The sequence below is a fragment of the Macrosteles quadrilineatus genome, unplaced genomic scaffold (assembly GCF_028750875.1).
Source record: "Macrosteles quadrilineatus isolate MER2022 unplaced genomic scaffold, UCM_ALF_1.0 Scaffold_4__1_contigs__length_99947679, whole genome shotgun sequence".
Classification (NCBI taxonomy): domain Eukaryota; kingdom Metazoa; phylum Arthropoda; class Insecta; order Hemiptera; family Cicadellidae; genus Macrosteles; species Macrosteles quadrilineatus.
In genome coordinates this window covers 37495137-37514640 of record NW_026542597.1, presented here as the reverse complement: position 1 = coordinate 37514640, position 19504 = coordinate 37495137, and the positions used below count along the sequence as shown (strand labels likewise).

The following is a 19504-nucleotide window of genomic DNA, read 5'->3' as shown; positions in this document are numbered from 1 at the left end:
TTCCGATAAACCTTGAAAACAAATTTGAATAGTTGTCAAGCTACAACCTACCAAAGGTAAACAGCTTATACATTTAATAGAAGTATTCCCTGGAATTGAGGTAATTATTCCTGTCACTGTCGTATAGAATAAGATTGAGAAGTAGTCCCAGTTCCTCACATTTTCAACAATTGCTTCGTACACAGTTATTAGTGTGTGTATATGTGTAAGGTGATGATAAATGAGAGTGAAGTAAATAAACACGCTTCATCTCCTCTGATCACTAAAAGTATTAAGTTAAAATATTAACTTTCTACTTTCGTTTTCCAGATATTATTTTTTGGCAAATAAACCATACAAATACAATAGGTTTTTATAAACATTTTAGAAAAAAGAAAATCAATAAGTTACTGCATTACGCACTTAAAAATTAAAACTCTTTATTCACACACTATCAACAATTATTTATTAAACAAACTGCCTCTTTTATAAATATAAATATAGGTAATGATGCTAAAAATTTAGACAATCAATAGTGCTGCACCCTGTTGGTACATTTTGTAACCTTTTAATGCTATTGATAATCACAGAAGCAAATTGTTTAGTTGAAACAGCTGTTAAGATTCTTTAATTCCATTTAAATATGAGTACTCATAAGGTTAACATGGGAAACTCCAGAGCCACTGGGGCGGAGCCCTTTTGACGGATCTTCACCAAACTTCACACAAACCATCCTTGAATAATGCTAAATAATGCCTGAAAGTTTGATTAAAATCTGTCGAGCGGTTTCGGAGTCCATAACGTTCAAACATATATATATATATTTACAAACTTCCTCTTTTATATATATAGATGTTTCTAAGTAGACAAAATAGCCATAGGCCTTCATTTCTGTAAGTGCCATAAATATACTACTTGCTAATTGATAAATCCTGCTTTTGGCAAATGTCCTTTGGGAAGAGTGTGTTCTGATCAGCACCTAAATGATCCTAAAAGAACCATAATTATTAGTTCATGAAATAGTAATCTCACAAAATCATAACATTTTAATATACAAAGGCTCCATGTAAAAAAGGAGGAGAGTCCATATAAAATTTATTTTAGGTTTAACGCCATCCATTAACATCTTAAAAATGTTGTTTTAGTAATAATGTTTACCCAAGAACGGAGATAGCTCGTCCAAAAATATTCATTGTTGAAACTTTGTAAGTTAAAAGTTTATCTTGTTATTTAACTTTTGTGATAATACTTTCAATCTTAAAAAAATAATCATATATATAAAAACGTTACAGGGTTTTTTTATTTCACAATTCTGAATCAACCACTTGATGGGTTTTCATGATTTTTGTATTGAAAGACAGATAATTTTGAGAACTAGGGAATGTCGAAGCCATAATTTTAGTTTAGGGTTTCAGTTTTTTAGAAATTAAGTTTTAAATTTTTAAAAGTCTAGCAGCCGACGCTAACATTCTACTCTAGCTTTTGGTATAATACCATTTGCTTAACGTAACAGCTGTAAACATTCAGCGTTTTCTACACAAATTCAGCATTTGGATGAAAATGAAATGACATACGTAGAATTTACTTATTTATACCATGTGTAATGCTATAATTTTTGATACGTTCATTTTTTTCGGTTAGAGGATGAAAGTTTATTTAAATATGGATACGGTAGTAAAATACTAGATATTCTGATTTATTTTTTTGAGCAGTATTTAAAATATTTATTTTGTTTTAGTGTAATATAATTTGTTATAACTAACAGCTGGTTGAGCTGGTTGAATAAAAAAATCTATAGAACTATGAGGTTAGTCTATATTATACTCAGTGATTTTGTCATTGATTATAGGAAATAAGTAAGATTCTATAACCATTGCTGTACGAATCGAAGCTCACGAATTTCTAAGAAAGCTTATGAAAATTATTTTACTACTCGACTTTTTGAGGAAAGGTTAGGAAAATAACAATGAAAACATGTTTTAATTCATCTTGCAGCTTTTTCTTTACTATAGGAATACATTTTGAACTGCTAAAACTATGCTTGAATTAGTAATAGATACGATATATACAGTTTTAATGGACTACTCTATTCCCGTATGTAGGACGGGCCAATGGCTCGTATCTATAATCACTTGATTCTCCTCAAGTGGGAAAAATGACCTTTACGTTGTGGCAATAAAATATAAAACCTGCTAAATAGGATGCTAAAATTCATCGAATATTAATTTGTTAATGTTTCATTTTCAGAGTATGATACTATTATTTTTAATTTTGACTATTTAATTGCAGTTTTGTAATCAATATGTTTCGTTAGATTAAAAAACTGTTTTAAACACATTGAATTGTTTTACTTTGCATGCTTTTTTTAAAAGGTTTTTACTAATCCAACAAAAATATTTTACAAATACATCATTTGCACCAGGTTAAACGTAAAGAATTTATGACCAATAAAGAGCCCCGTAACAAGCTACTTTACCTCCAACTTTAAACAAGCTGTTTTGTAGGAAAATTCTCGCAATTGTTAAGTTTGCACCAAAACCGTAGCGTAACTTGTTTAGCTGGATATGAAAATAATTACCTGCACTTGGCTAATTACTTGGTGATTTATGTACCACACTTTTTAACGATCACGTAGATGATAGTGATCTCATTTTTAACCAGTTCAATTCAAACTGTGAATACTTTCTTGTCCTTGTTCTTAGATTTAGATTTTTTCATACAATCAAGAAATTAGATTTATCGTAAATTAGTAGTCTTACTCATGATTCATATTGTATAACTGTTTTAAACAAACATAATCTTTGAAAGGAAGAAGTTTTTTGTATTATTTTTTTTTTAATTGGAAACAAGTTTTAGCTTTATTTAAAAGTGAAAATTGCGCACGGGTCCCCTCATATAACTTAATAGCCATGCCGAAGATTTTCCTACTTAGTTAAAAATCCCAAGTTAGTATATAAGGTTTTGTTTGGTTATTTGGATTTTTAAAACAGGTTGATATGTCTGTACTCGATGATATTACCGGTAATGTTGATTTTCACTCTATGGAGCCCCAGCTATGAGGAAAGTTATAGCATATTTGAGGTAGAGGTACCTGCACTGTTCAATATCACATATGCTGATAACACTATACACTGGTAATAAACGTTTCTGACGCATTTGGTGAGTTGTTGATGTTCGTTGCATCATTATGCTCAACTTCTCAACTTAGGTCTTAAGGTATGTTTTTGTTTTGTTTGGATTGAGTAAAGTGATTATTTTAGACTATTGTTTATTTAGAACGCTGGTTTTGTTAGTATAGCAGAGTTAGTCATAGAATTGTGCTTAGTGATTGGTCCTATTTTTATGAAATTTGGCATGAGTTGCATGACAGCTGGATAACCTGGATTGAGTTCATGAACCAGCGATATCGGGTAATGGAAACAGGGTGTTTTTGGGTTTTAAAGTTTGTCAATTATTAATTTTTTTCCATAAAACTTAGAAATTCTCCTACACACATGTAGACCTTATAAAAATAAAAATAAACTATTTTGTTCATTGAAGCATTATTGTGAGATTAAAGGTTACAAAAAAAATGAAAAACTACATTTAAATTTCCAACAATATTGTTATGAAGGAAAGGAAAGCTGTTGTAGTTTACTTTATCGATACATTTTGTTCAAATTTGGCAAGTTATTTATTTCATCCTTTATGCTACTATTAACATTCAATTAAAAAATACTTGTTTCCCTCCCCGAGCAGCACTCCTAAGTACTCCTCAAAACTATTATTATTTAAATAGGGATTAAATATGACTTGTTTATGGAAATATTATAGTACAAATCCAATTAGACAAATCAAAATGTGCTTTGACTACAGGTATGCTGCAGTGGGGGTATTATTAATTAATTTGTTGGCTTTAGGTTTTATCAGGGATTGCAGGATTTTATAATGGTCTTGTATCCAAGAGAAAAGCCCTAGTAGTGATTAAATGAATAAACATCCATTAGACAAGGCTCGGTGTTGTATAAAATATACATATCCATTTGTTAAGGATGGAGATTGCATTTTGAAATTGTATGAATAAAGCTAATAATGACACACAGAAAAAATTTGTAAACAAAATCAAGTGGACTATTTTTTATAAAGAGTTTTCTGTCTTGTCTTTTACCTAGTAAGTTGTAATTTTGAAAACGGCGAAGATGCCAAGTATTGTTATTTTGAAACTGCTTTAGTATTCAATCGACGTTGAGAATATAGCAATAAAGAGCTGTAAACAGTTATTGCAACAATGTAGGTTACATGTGTGATCTTTGTGTGACATTGTGCTTTCAAATGTGAATTGTGTCATAATAAAAGATTCGAGTGCCAACCGTATAAAAGTTTGACAATTGTCTTTTAATTTCACTGTAGCTAGATTTTCATCAAAACCAATGTTTTAGGTAGGCCCTAGGCCTATGGCATTTGCATATGGTTGTTAGGTTTCACAGTTTTTTTTTTTTTTTTTTTTTTTTTTTTTTTTAATTATAATTGTATAGTAAATTAATTGTTATGCTTATTTTACTAAGTTAGTGTTCTATTTTTTTTTTTTTATGTGAAGTGTGAAGAACTTTTATTTTGATTTTAAGCAGCCAAATAAGGACTCTATCACGCACAGGTCATTGTGACCCATGTGATATTTTTTATTTGGTTCATGTAATGCTGCAAAATAATTTGTAAATAAAGAATTTCTCTCTCTCTCTCTCTCTCTCTCTCTCTCTCTCTCTCTCTCTCCCTCTCTCTCTCTCTCTCTCTCTCTCTCTCTCTCTCTCTCTCTCTCTATGGAAATTCCACTGTAGTGAAATTCATTTTTCTTGTAAACCATGTAACAGCTGATCATAGTTAATATATTTTATCAGCAAGTGGTTCTTGAGGAAATAATTTTATTGTCCAGGATTATAACCCAAATTCTTTTCCTAAAATTTTGTAGATTATCAATTTTGTATAATGAAGTAAGCAATACAATTTCTAAACCAGGATTGTGGTTTTCTTTCAGCAAGAAGTGAGCTATTACATTAAACCCACAAAAAATATAGAAAATTTGTTTATTACATGTAGATTAAATTAAGTTTTCTTTAATAGTTATATAATATTAATGTATTCTACCAAAAAGCAGTTTGCAGACCAGCTTTAAACTCTTTATTAGTTCGTCATAAATCAATGATTGTTCGGCAGTTTAGTAGAAGAGATGGCAAAGCTTCGGCCCACAGTAGTGGAGGAATGTTGATGAAAATGCCTCCACAGTCGTTATATGAATGCCTGGTCTGGCATTGCTATGATTATTTATATGTTCTTGTTGCATTCACATCACAAATGTATGGTTTTTTGGCCCGTCATTATTGTTAATATAGCAGATAATGGCGATAGACTTCTTTACATAAAGTTTGTCATATTTTCATACCAGCTGAGTGGTTTATAGACTCCTGTGGAAAGTCAACAGCTGAATGGTTAGAAACTGGATTCTCTTGTCCATTATAAGTGGATTTTTGAATTAAAGGTCCTAGCTGTAAAATAACAGTTCTTTGTCCAAGCCAAAGCCATAAGGTCATCTTAATCCATTAACTCATGTTGCTCTCATGCTCAGATTTTTCATAAAACACACCCTTGTGCTTTTCTGTCTCGAAGAAGTGATTAATAAAATTAAAAATGAAAAACTACACACATAAGGTTACAATGCCCTTGTTAGGTTTATTTAAAACCATAGTTATCATCATGTGTATATAGTCATTAGATAAGATTTAATAGTATTCATTCTGACTACATGTATGCCTTTTTAGACTTACCTCTGTCAGTAGTCAAAAACTGTATGTAAAATCAATTATTCATTCAAAGCTGACATATTTCGTTGCAATACAACATTGTCAGTGCTTGCAGCACGTCAAAAACATTAAAATTTACATATAATACAGTACATACAGGTTGTCCCTCAAAAGGTGTCTCAAATTGATTACAGGAAAACAGCTTAACGTACAAGGATGAAATAAAATTATTTCCCGCTAAATCGACCCCAAGGAATAACGTAAAAATATTTTTAACTTATTGAGATTCAAACTAGTGACCCTCAGTTTTTGGCATACCCTGTATTGGGAAAAAGCTAAAAATATTTTTATGTTATTCCTTGGGTTCGATTTAATAAATAATAAATAATTTTATTTCATCCTTGTACGTTAAGCCGTTTTCCCGTAATCAATTTGAGACACCTCTCGTGGGACACCCTGTATATACGAAACGACACGATAGCGCTATCGTTTTGCTTCTTGTTTAAATGTCCTGTGTCATGTATATGTACTGTCTGTATTATGTGTACATTTTTATGTTTTTGATGTGTTGCAAGCTCCGATGATGTTGCATTGCAACGAAACATGTTAGCTTTGAATGAATAATTGAATTTAGACACAATTTTGGACTACTGACCCATAAGCCTATAAAGTCTAATATATATTGGTGTATAAATAGCCAGTTCCTACCACAAATTAGTTTGTTATGTCTATCAAAATACGCAAATTAAGATATTTTAACTAATCACAGATGAACGTATAATATATGTCTCAACATTATTTTCTTGAGTTGGTAGTTTAGCAATCCTCTACTAACTTGTGAATCTAATCTTCACAGGAAAAAGACCTTTAGTTGGATGTTGTAAGGTAATTGCCTGGTGAAGGTCATTCATAGTTCAAGGTCAAGAACTTGAAGGAGAATGGAAGTATTCAAGTATCTTGGCTGATTTGAACAGGAAGTTTCTCCAGTGTGACTCTCTGTCTCGTTTCCATAACTGTCTTTAGATTTTGAAAAAAGTAGATTACCCGGTTGAACTATTGTTTATTCAGGTGTTTAAGTTCATTTTTATATTGTTACAGCTTGGTTTTTTTATTACATGTTTTTGGTGGACACATACAGTAACAATAAGTAAAAAGTAACAAAATGCGTGCTTTGAGGCAAAGAACTCGCAAAGACTCACCTGTCCTATTAACGTCCAATCAAGCTGTCCATCGATCATTCTAAGAGAGCCTCTCCTACTAAGCTCTGCCACACAGGCCTGACCATCACATGGTTCAGACTCATGGCTGGATAGACAATACCTCAGATTTTCTTTTATTGACCAGACATAACAGTCTATCCCTTGAGAAGTGAAAAATAAACTACTGGAAGCTATACTTGGTAGGTTTTCTGTGTGAGTGTCATTTTGTTTGTTTCGTTGGGTGTGTGCGTGTCCTCAAAAAACAAAAACCTAAACTAGCACAAAAAAATTTTCTCACACTTTGGCGCTCACACAACCTTGGTTTATCTATCCCCAAGCTAAACAAGTCACTACTGACTACAATAATTATTTTGCTAAGATTCCCTCTTATGCTATTTAACCTAAAATTGCAATATTTATCTTGTATTTAGTTTGCCTTCAATATAGACTTTGTAAACTCGGATACTTGACTTACTACTCTCAATTACAATAAAGAAGGCTGAGACTTTGATCAGACCTGACTACACTTCACGTAACCTTTGACCCCTGAACTGTCCCTTGCCTTTGACTGCAACCACAGTTGTCGTTGAAGTTTCTTTCAAACCATTAAAAGATTTCTATTTTTAGTAGCTAAGATTTTTGACCAATTTCAGTCATATGTCATTATCAAAGTTCTGATTCCAACCAATTCTACGCACAGGCATCTCCTTGGTTTGTCCTATGATATTACAGCTTAAAAAAAAATATTTAATATCATACATATTGTATTTTTTTGTTATTCTGGGTAATGTTAAAAGGGGATATAATAAATGTACACATTTAATTTTAAAATTGAATTGTATCAACCAAACAGTGTTTATGTAATCTGCGAAAACAACCTGGGAATATGATGTAACATTGTTGGAACGGATGCTGATAAGCTTACATTGTTACGTATGTCCAGTCAGTAACCAATACGTAGGGAAAGATAACTTGAAATGGAGCACGTTGAAAATTGTTGAGCAAAACTTGTTATTAAAATGAATACTTGAATCAGTTAACTTATGAATTCTTGAAGTTCTTATGAAGTTGACATTATGAAAATCTTTTGTTGAATTGTAAAGTAATAACCCAGTACTTGATTGCATACATAACAACAATGTGTATCACAGGATAAATGTCATTTTATAATACTTCGTGGGAAGGAATTACTTATTTTATGACTCTCTGGAAGTAAAATGATCTTTGGTCGGAACGCTTGGATTGCTTTTCTGTCAAGGACTGAGTTTTGATTGCTTTTCTGTCAACGATTGATGTAAACGGATTTTTCAAAATTATTCCGTTGATTTTATTGTTCTTAATTGTTGTCCTAGTTACTGTTATGTTCCATTGTTGTAAACATAAAATTTATATATGTTGTGGAACCTTTATTTTGTCATAAGTAATAAAAAAAAATACATTTTGTTTAATTTTGTTGTCAGACATAGTTATAAAATTAGATTGAAGCTTAGTAATATTGAAGTTTAGTAACAATATTTTTTCTACAAGTAAAGATTACATAAACATCTGTACAATATATTTTTCACCTCACTATGATGTTTTTGGCTGTATTACATACGTTAATTGGTGCTGAAAGTTACGTTTTGCTGGCCATGCCAGCTGTCATCGTAATTTCGGGACCGAGCAGGTTTTTACAGCCCGGGGCCGCAAAATCAGCTGTCCGCTTACTTAAAACATGAATGCATTTTAAATACACAATCAAAATCCATAGCATTGCAATAGAATTGTGTTATTGTCACCGTTTCCTAGCAACTATTTATTTTTATTTTTGTTGATTCTTTAAATTATTTCTTCACATAACCATAAAGTTGTAGTTGTGTTGACTATCAGTGTGCATTATTATAGTGGTGAATAGTGGTAATAGGGTATAGTGTGGTGAAAAATAGCGTTCGTACCACGGACCGAAATGGTTTTGCAGCTCTCGATCGATTTAAGTTCTCGACTTCGTCTCGAACTTAAAAACTATCTCGAGCCGGCAAAACCTCATTTTCGGCCCTAGGTACGAAATATACTATTGTTCACTTTTAATTTAAGTTGAAATACTTAAAGAAAGTTAACCAGTAGGCCTGCCTATGTTAACAACAATTGTTAGGACCAACCATTTCTTAATTATTTATACTCCTTTAAAAAAAATTGTTCTAAAATCAACACAATTCTTGAAGTGTTTGATTTATTTTAATCAAAGGATCAGTGTTCTCTCAATTATTATCATACTGCACAACACATCTGAACCATCCATCCAAAAGAACAAATACTCCAGCCGCAGCAAGCCTGTAGCCTAAGCGAATTTCCACCTGCCTGATTGGATAATTGAAATATGTCCTTAAAACGTCATATTTATTGCCTATTTAAATAACTTATTCTCCATTAGAACAACATGGGAATTTTAAATACATTTTTTTGTAACCATTAAGCATGCAAAAACACTTCATATACAAATTTGTTTGGAGACAAATTAATAAAATATAATATTTGGAGGTCCAGAAATGGGCAAATTTGATTTTTACCTCACAAAACTCCGTTCACTTAGCTTGATCACGCTGGTTCGCGAACTCGTTCGAGTAAACATAGGTATACACGTTATAAGTAGTCTACTTAGGTTTGCTGCGACAGGGAAGGTAAAAAAGTGTGCTTACGTGAAATGTTGATAGATAGCTTAGTATACAATAAATAAATTTGCCAAATTTCATCAAACTATATCAAAAAAGAAAACTACAGTACAACAGTTTACTTATACTTTATATGAATAACATAGGAATTTAAATTGAGGCCTACAGTTTTTTTTTACTTTTCTCTGTAACCATATATCTATTATCACACATTCCAGAAGCACTCTTTTAGTGTTGAGTCATTTTGTCTGTGATTAGAATTTATAATTAATTTAGCAACTGGTGTAGTATCAGTTAGAAAGTAATTTGGCTGATAACTTCATACAATCGTGATGTTTTACAACTTAATGTATATTGTGCACTGCTAAAATTAGAATGTTTTAAAGTAACACATTGTCTACGTCTTGAGAATCAGTTGACTAGATATAATTTTATGATAATTTGTGATGCCTTTGATAATTCATAATTAATAAAAAAAGACATAGGCTAACATCCTTAATTGACACCTTTGATGAAATTATTTTAACTAGATTGGAATCACTTTAAAAAAATTAAACATTATGTTAGTTTACCGTTATGGTTTATTTTGGCGATATTAGGTTTATTTGTTTCATAATCATTATAACATATTTTCCCTCACACTACTATATATTATAACTAATTAATCAAATATAGTAGCAATGTGCGGTTGTACAATATAATAGTGTATTTCATGACTAGGGTGTAAAGTGACTCTTTTGGATAGGAGCTTAAGTTTCACTTAAGGAAAATGAGCGAGGGTTGAAAAGACACTTTTTGCCTGTGGGATGAACTTTACTTTTTGTCATATTGCAACATTATTTAACAAACTAAGCTAGAAAAAAATACATTTTAAGAAAGGATAATGTCCTTAATAGTTAAAACCTGTAAAGCTGAAACTCTGCTTAGTCTACAGATTTGCTGCAGGCAGGATATTTTTTCTAAAGGGGTTCTCCTGCTATAGAACAAGTCAAGGTTAGAGTTAACAAGGACAACCAGTCGCTAGACACGTGGGGAAATCTGCAATGACGGAGGCAGTGGTCCGGGACCCGTGGCAGCCACTCGCCTCCAGATAACATTAGATTGAACTATACTCAGTTGATATTCAGGGTGGTTTGATAGCTAACCCAGTTTGGGAGCTAATGTCTCATAATTTAAGTTCTAGAGCTTCCTCGATATGTTCCTCTATAGCTATAGTCCTACTCATGATAGCTGAGAGTTTTTCATTGCTAACTATGTTATTATTCATAATTGTAATTATGTATTTTCAAATATATCTCTACTTTTGCACCCTCTGTATATTTACTGATTATGGTACTAATATTTATGAATAAACTTCAAATGTAAAGCCGCTTAAGAGTTAAAATTATTTTTCAGAATGTGGGACATCTAACTGTCCTGAGAGTACTTTTTAAACATTGAAACTTGTACAGAAATCTGTCGTCGTCCCAGTTTGACAGGATTCATGAAAACCCTGGTCCCCAAAAAATGTATTTTAGACAAGAAAATCAACACTTTTTATTTAAGAGTTATTTTCTTTTCAAACCGTCTAAACTCAAACTTTAAGAACCTATCTGCAAAGTTATTTTTGTATCAAACAAATAGCTAAAAGGTCAAGTTGGTTGTGTTTCGGTTAGTTTAACATTTTCCGTATGCAGTCAGCTCCCCTGTGACCTCTATTATCATATATCTTTGTCTCAACTCTGTTACTTATGATTTTCTTGTAACCCCCACTTTTGTTGCAGAGTCTCATTTCTTCCATTTTTCACTGACGTTTGGCCAGAATCGTTGACCATGGACATGGACCATGAATATTCAACTATTAACGTAACATTTAGTAGATTTTTTTCAAAATGGTGTTCGCTGAAAGCTAAATTTTTTGGTTTTGTTTTTGTATACTCCTGCTGTTATCTCCTTTTCGTATACGTGAGTTTCATAAAATCGGTTGTGGCGCTAAAAGCTTTGTTTTTTAACATTGTGATATTTTATATTTTGAGTTTCCAATTTTACTTTGTCCCAATCTTATCTGGTGACAGTGGCTTCTTTGGTTTGTGGCTTCTTGGAGATGGCTTAGGATTAATTTTGGACTTACTGATAAGGTGTTGTTGATAATGATATCTTTGTGGTTTTAAACTTCTCAGCTCCACGAGGAAAATACAATTGGTTTAAACACTGACCAATTTTCCTTTTACTGTAATGTTATTATTGCTTAATTTAGTTAGCCTACATAAATTTGACAAGCCTTTACCCTATTCAAGACGTACCTCATATCACTCAAGTCAAACAAAACTTACAGAAAGAAAATAATATGTCTAAATAACACTCCAAAACAAACTTACGCTACTGGTTTTTATTAAAAATGTTTTCCAGAAACATTACAGGCGGGGAATCATTTGCGCCACCAATGTGGCATTCCAACACAACAAGTTAGTGTTTTGTCAAACCCAGCCATGTAGTGACTTGTTTGGTTTTAATCTAGCGATTGCTCGGTGCAAAGCTCTGCACCAACATATGGTTCAATGAAACGTCCACTGACCCGAATTCTTTATAAGCCTATCTCCGAAACAATCAAACATTTAACTGTTTTGGCAACACTTTATTGATAGAGATGTATGAGTGATTTTCTAGTTGAGTGGTTTTTAAACAACACAATTTTTAAATGAAATTATTTGTTGTACGTGCAAATTAGTAGTTTGGAAACTTTTCTTACTATTCATAGAACAAACTGGAATGAGAGCCATCAAAATAAACTTTCAAATTTATAACCTACTGCATCAATACAGCAGTCTCTAATATTCATTATTTGCTTTTGCAAGAGAATAACAATAATTACCCAAGAATATAAAAAAAACACATTTTGTTGGACGATAATATTTTTTGTTAACAGTTCATTTAAAAGCTGTACTAAGATTGTAAAGTTTTTTTTTTATGAAGGTGAAATAATTTTAACAAATCCCACTTTTTTGTGGATTTTTCTAAAATTCCATAAAAAGCCAGATTTTTCTTTAAATTTTGTATGTTTATGAAATAAGTGAATTAATCAAAACTAGTTACATGTAAAAAAATATTGTTTTTATATTTTAAACACTTGAAATTGCCTATATTCTTTAGGCTACATTCAAGAGAAAGATTAGAAGATAAGATGTTTTCGTTATAAGTCAAGTTGAAAGCAGCAGAAAATAGTGAGAACACAGTAATCCCCCTGGAATGACTTTAGGAAAAGCCATACATTTTTAGACATTCATTTAAAAATATTTGTTAAATTTATTGTTTTTATAAACTGATTCTATGATTTGAAAAAAAAAACATCAAAATTGTTACCTAAAAAAAACCCAGTTTTGTAATTTTCCTGAGAAACTAGGCATCTCCGTTTCCTGATTGTTGAAATTATGAGATCCAGTTTAGAAACTGGAAAAGTTTCACGTGGTACCTAAACTAATCATGGCTTGTACATGGCACTCATGCAACCTGAATTCCGAAGGGGTCATTACCCTAGTCCCCCAGGCTATTCCAGATTTAAAGCGAAAACTGAATTTAAGAAGTTTTATTCTTTAAATTAATTAAATCTCATTTTTTATACAATGCTGAAAATGGTTTGAGAAGTACTGCATTAAAAAAAATTATTAACTGGCCACACTAAAAGCATAATTTAATATATTTAAGAGAAAATCCTGTCTTATTCTCTCTGTGTTGAAATCCATACAATATCTTACCTGAAGAAATAAAAATATTTATCAAAAAGTATAATGCATTCTGATTATAAATATTATCATAGATAATACATACTCCCTTAGATATTACTTTTCACCTTTCTAAGCTACTTTTTGTTTGCTTTTATCTGCTATTGTCATTTTTATTTTTTTCATACTGAATGTTTCAAACCAAAGTGAAACCATTGTGAATATTTTTACCTATTTTTGATTTTAATTGTATTGTTGAAATAGGTGAAAAAACTAAATTTCCTCAACAAATTTTGGTTTAGATTTTTTGAGAAAGGGTTAAGAATAATTTACAGTTTTATTGTAGCCTATATAATAATGTTGTATAGTATTTAGATTACAAAAAAAAACTTTTTTTAAGTGTACAAATTGAACTCATTCAAACATCCTACTGTAACCTTTCTAATGATACATGAATACGATATATTGGAAAAAAATTATCACTTCAAAAGAAAAATACTTTATTTGTGAATGAAAAGGAAAATTCACAAGTAAGTTGGTATAAGACTTACTTTATAAATAAACATATAGTCACTATAATGCTATGCTCTCTGTGGTAGATGATATTCAATATTCAAATATTCATGTAAATGCGGGTTGAATTGAATATTGCCTATGATTGTAATTTCAGTACTTAACAGCACCAAAATGAATAGAATAGCTTTATTACATTTGGTTAACAAAGTGGAGAATCCTTCTTTGAAAATTTCTATTCTGTTTTTCAGTAACGTTTTGCAAATGTAAAGCCTATGTAGTGTAACGGCCTTCTCTTATATTCAGACTTTTTTGCTCAGGCAGGTTACTCACATTTTTTCTACCTCCCATTTTTATTTATGAATATTTCGGTACCTATAATGTCTGTGCCTAAGGATTTGTCTCTCAAAATCTCTTGACAATGATTTTTTTTAAATTCTCCAATAATACTAAGAGTGAAGTGAGAAAAATAACAACCTGATGATACTGATGATTTGACCAAATTTCTCACATTTGATGTAAACTTGAGAACACTTATCTTGATCAAGAAGTATCAAATCGTCAGCATACTAAGACACTAAGACTATTTTAAATCAAAATTTTAAACTATTGCATCCAACACCACAAGTTCCCCTTTCTCTTTTTCCGGCAACCACATCACATATGTGGAACCCCCCCCCTCCTCCTCTGATTATTAGAAACCCGATATCTAAATCACTAATGGGCATTCCACCAGACCTGTAGGAGCCCCAGCTAGAAGCAATGTCCTGATGGTGAAAGGCTCAGTTATGTAAGGTCAGCCATTCTCTCACTCTCTACTCCTGTCTATTCTGCAATTTCCCCCCCTCTCTCCCTCTTTGTCATTTACTGCCTGATCCAGTTCACCAGGTGATTGTGTTGTGTGTGTTGTGCTGTGGGAAAAATTGACAGCAAGGTTTGTTATGCCACTCAGTTCATTTTTCATACTAGTATAGCAATGAATTTTCCTTTACATTTTGATATGAATATGTTAGTTATTTTATTACTTTCCTATGTTAATCTTATGTATTAACTTATCTTACACCTTAAAGAAGTCTGGTTCCTTCTGATGCAAGTGTATATATTATGTTAGTTAATCTATTTGTCATGGGGAGAACCAAATATTGACAATGTCGCCAGATTTACAAATACCAGTACAAATCTGGTTGTCAGCATTTTCTCTAGCAATGCTGTGTACATAATATTACAAAAATGTTTAATTTAATTTGATATTTAATGTTATAAATCAATCAGCCAATCAAATAATTCAAAATAGAGATTTGCAATTTTTGTGGTGAAAGTATCTTTTTTTAAACATTAGTTAAAAATAGTTGCTTTTATTGATTTATACTCGCATTGGAGTTGTAAAGTAAAAGTTTGGTTATGTTTCATTTTAATTACTCTTATGGATAGTCTATTATAAAAGCTAAAAGACATTCTTTGAGTTTTTAAGATATTTTTATGAGGTGCAGATACTGTTATGCAAGGCACTATAATAATGCTTCTTATCTTCCTATTGACTTTATTTGGCTTAATCCAGACAACTTGGATTCCAAATTAGTCTAGCTTACTTCATTACTAATTTTAGAAAGTCAACATTCTTAGCGTCAAATTTGAATTTCAACATGTTTAATTCCCATGTGAAAGTATGGATTGTAAATCAAGATAAAAGTGACATTAAGGTATTGGACTCTTCCAAATCTAGAGATTTAAAAACAATTGTATAAATTGCAAAGTTTGAGACATAGGATGATAACTAAATATTGACGACATTCTGAATGAAAACTGCCATTATAAAATAAATGTTATGAGCTCCTGTTGATATTGTCAATGTTTGTTTGATACAGAGTAAATATCGCCTTAATTAATATGTAATTAACTACTCAATTATACTAATAATTGTGTTATAAGTAGTTGAATGGAAATTCATGGTAGACTATGGTATGATTACTTCTTTGTGTTAATTGTTTGGTCATGTATCAATTAACGTTTTGTGAGTTAACAAATTCACCACTGAATTATGCCAGGCTAAATATACAAAGTAGTGTTAGGTATAGTCGGACAAGATTTATATACTTATTTTATATCTGGTGGCAACTTAAGTTACGATATATTTAACTTAAATTTACTATTTTAAATAAATGTCTATAATCTTGATGGAGTTAAAATAGGTACCCAGATGTTTCTGTAACAAGTCACTAATTTAAGTAATAAACAAATTCTAGCTATTTTGTTTGGCACTAAATATTTTCTTGTTATAATCATTATTAATTATACTGTAAATCAGCTATGATGATTTTTGTATACATCAATGATTTTTGTATACAAAAATCATCATAGCTGATTTACAGTATAATTAATAATGATTATAACAAGAAAATATTTAGTGCCAAACAAAATAGCTAGAATTTGTTTATTACTTAAATTAGTGACTTGTTACAGAAACATCTGGGTACCTATTTCAACTCCATCAAGATTATAGACATTTATTTAAAATAGTAGTCTTGGTTCAAGGGCCGTTCCGGGCACAAAGAAAATTAAATTGTATTTCATCTCATTTTAATATTTATCCACCTGACCTCGACCTTAGACTGAATGGGATATATTAAATATGTATATATACATATTTAATATATCCCATTCAGTCTAAGGTCGAGGTCAGGTGGATAAATATTAAAATGAGATGAAATACAATTTAATTTTCTTTGTGCCCGGAACGGCCCTTGAACCAAGATATAAATTAGAGACTAATATCTTTTAAGTTCTTTTCATTCGTAAAAATATCTTCCAAAAAGATTTGTCTATTCATGCAAGTTTAATTTTTATATCTGTCACCTTACAGTAATACATTAAACCATCCACTTGCACCAATTTGCTGCACTTTATCTGGTTTTGGATATCGTCTGTAGGAGTATATAGTAAATGATATCGTGCACTTGAAAAATATTTGGCTACAAATCTATTCAGTATTTTAAGTTGTTGGATACATTTTGGGTGAATAACAACGATGGGTTTTAGACTGTAAACAACGATGTACTCATAAATTAAAACAATGTTTACAGTGAGATTTTTATGCAATTTAACTTTTACCGATTTGTATAATTTAAAGCGAATTTGATTGAATAATCAGTAGAGAAATATAATAATAGCCTTCACCACTAGACAGCCTTATTTATTGAAAACCGAAGTATGAAGGACAATGACCACACACTTGTATGTGCTATGAATACGATATTGTTAACATCTGTTGTTTATAATTAGCCTGAAAAATCTAATAAACCCACTACTAATTTTTTAAATTTTAATCAAGTATTTTATTCCCAACAAAGTTTGCCCTTCACGGTACAACTGGTTATCATGCCACGAGGAGCGAATTTGTTGACGTTATCAATACAGGTGTCAGTTTTGATGTAACGTGTAAATCCATATTACACAGATGAGTCTGTTGGTTCACATGTTGTGTTACTGAAACAATGAGTGATCAGGTGTAAGGTGTATCAGCGCAACTTCGTACTTAGTGTCTCTTTGTCTTTGGTCGTGAAGCAGTAAGTATAAGAGGTATCGTCAAATTGGCTAACAAGTAAACATTTTGTGTAATTTGATCAACTATCTTAGAAAATTAGAATTTGATTGGAAGGGATTATATTAGCATATTACACTGATTATGTAAGCTACAAATTAATTAACAAATATTTTTCTAGCACAATTATTTTTATCAAGTAATTTTTTGAGTAGCATTGTACATGTTGATCATACTATACTATGATTTAAGATTTCTCATAGCTTAACTTGATATTTTCATGCCTATACAGTAAACTTTTGCAAAATGGTAAATATTTACAAAAGATGTTACAATGGCGATCTATTTCGACTGGTCCCAAGAATGCAATGGGAATTTTTTTAAATAACTATGAATGTAAAACAATGTTATGTTAAGACAAAGATTGTTATTTTCATTTTTGTTACTTTAGAGACCAATCAAGAATTTACTTCTAAGTTCTAACACCTCCACCTAGAAACTTTGTATTTCAATGACATGCATTACTTTTTTTCTGGGTTCATGATCTACCTCAGTCGGTGAAGTAGTGTTTGAGTTCATCCAAAACACACGGATAGACATACACTAGGTGGAAATCTCCCTTGTTCTATAATATTACTACAGTAGTACTTTACTTATGCTTTACAAGAGGGTATGACATCATTGAGAAGAGGTTAATACTTTAAAGTCACTTTAAAAAAATATAGTGTCATTACTAATTACAAAACAAAGTTTTTACAATCTACGTTACTGCAACTCCAGAGGCGTAATAAACATACTTCATACAAGATAGTTATTATTTTGGATCTACTGCTCTAAAGTGCAAAATTGGTAGTATTAAACGTAAAAAAATCAAATGTAAACATTGCAGTTTTCTTCTCGTTTTGAGACCAATCAATATTTAATTCTCAAAGCTCCTTCTCAAACTGTTGAAAGCCCAAGGTCTGTGCATACAGTAAAGAGGTTTAACCTCAACATATAGGTTTTCACTTATCTTTGTGACAAATTTCAGTTTAAAATTGGTCGAATGTTTTTTTTAGGAAAAACACTTAATTTTCTAATATCCCAGTAGAGAAATATCAAGTAAAATGGAAAAACTAGAAAAATGACGGTCACACTCATAATGCATCGAGGAGTATAAAAAGGTGTAAGCTGGCTATTGAGATGCTTCAAGGAGACATAAGCTGCTCTCCTCCTGCTCGGCTCGTTAAGTATTCTTTGTGTTTTAATGTCTCAGCGGCGTCGGGTGAATTTTTACCCTTTGGTTCCACGTTTGTGTGAGATCAATGATCAAAGGTTTTTTTTGTCAAACTTAGTTTTTGTGAAGTATAATTTTTATAAATCTAGAATAGTTACAAGCTAGACACCTTAGTTGTGTGATGGTGCAAACATAGTTAATACTCACCAATGTCTTGTTTGGATCTTTTTGTAAGTATAATTTATAATTTTTGGAAATTTAATAGGCCTCATTGTTTTGCTGTTCTAAAATGGGTTACTACTATGTTCACTTAATTAACATAACATACAAATTAATGAGATAAGAACTGTTACGTTTCTTTAAATAAACGTCTTAAACAAGATAGTATCTTAAGCCATTACCATAGTTCTCATGGTAAAACATAGCCCCGGGACTGATTAAAATTTTTGTTTTGAACCTGAACAAACCCCCTAGAGGCCAAAAACCCCGTTCGTTCAAATTAATAAACACTAATATAAATAAAACCAGTATGATCGGACCATGAAAACAGGGTTTTATGTGATAAAAATTGGTTGTTCACATTTTTGACCCTCAAAACATAGAATTTCCCATTTTACTTCTCGACAATTTTGTAGAGCTTAAAAAAACAAATAATTTAGTATCTTGAAGTGTTGTCGTATGCCTAATAGTTACAGAGAAAATTTTAAAAACTTTTAATTTTTTAATTGCATGTTATTTTTATGTAGAATATAAATAAATAAACGGTTGTAATTTACTTGTTTTTGTATAAATTTTAATTTAATACGGCAATTTTATTAATTTCATACTTATTAACATAATTAATAATTTTAATAATTAATTAATTAATTAATTAATTAATTAATTAATAATTAATAATTAATAATTAATTAATAATAATTAATAATTTCATACCATTAT

At 31.0% G+C, this 19504-nt stretch overlaps 1 protein-coding gene across 5 annotated transcripts in view; it reads left to right on the top strand.

The window, feature by feature from the left end:
- Positions 1–19504, top strand: part of LOC128993636 (high affinity copper uptake protein 1) — a 49930-nt gene that overhangs the window by 9988 nt on the left and 20438 nt on the right. For 2 of the 5 annotated variants that reach the window (XM_054417667.1, XM_054417668.1), the window contains exon 2: positions 11364–11445. The exons of 1 other annotated variant lie outside the window; for it this stretch is intronic. In XM_054417667.1, coding sequence (XP_054273642.1) covers positions 11413–11445 — 33 coding nt within the window. In that variant the 5' untranslated portion in view covers positions 11364–11412. Of the gene's footprint in view, positions 1–11363; positions 11446–14685; positions 14746–17338; positions 17388–19504 lie in introns of those variants that run through there. 2 more of the 5 variants (XM_054417670.1, XM_054417671.1) reach the window with 2 other exon arrangements.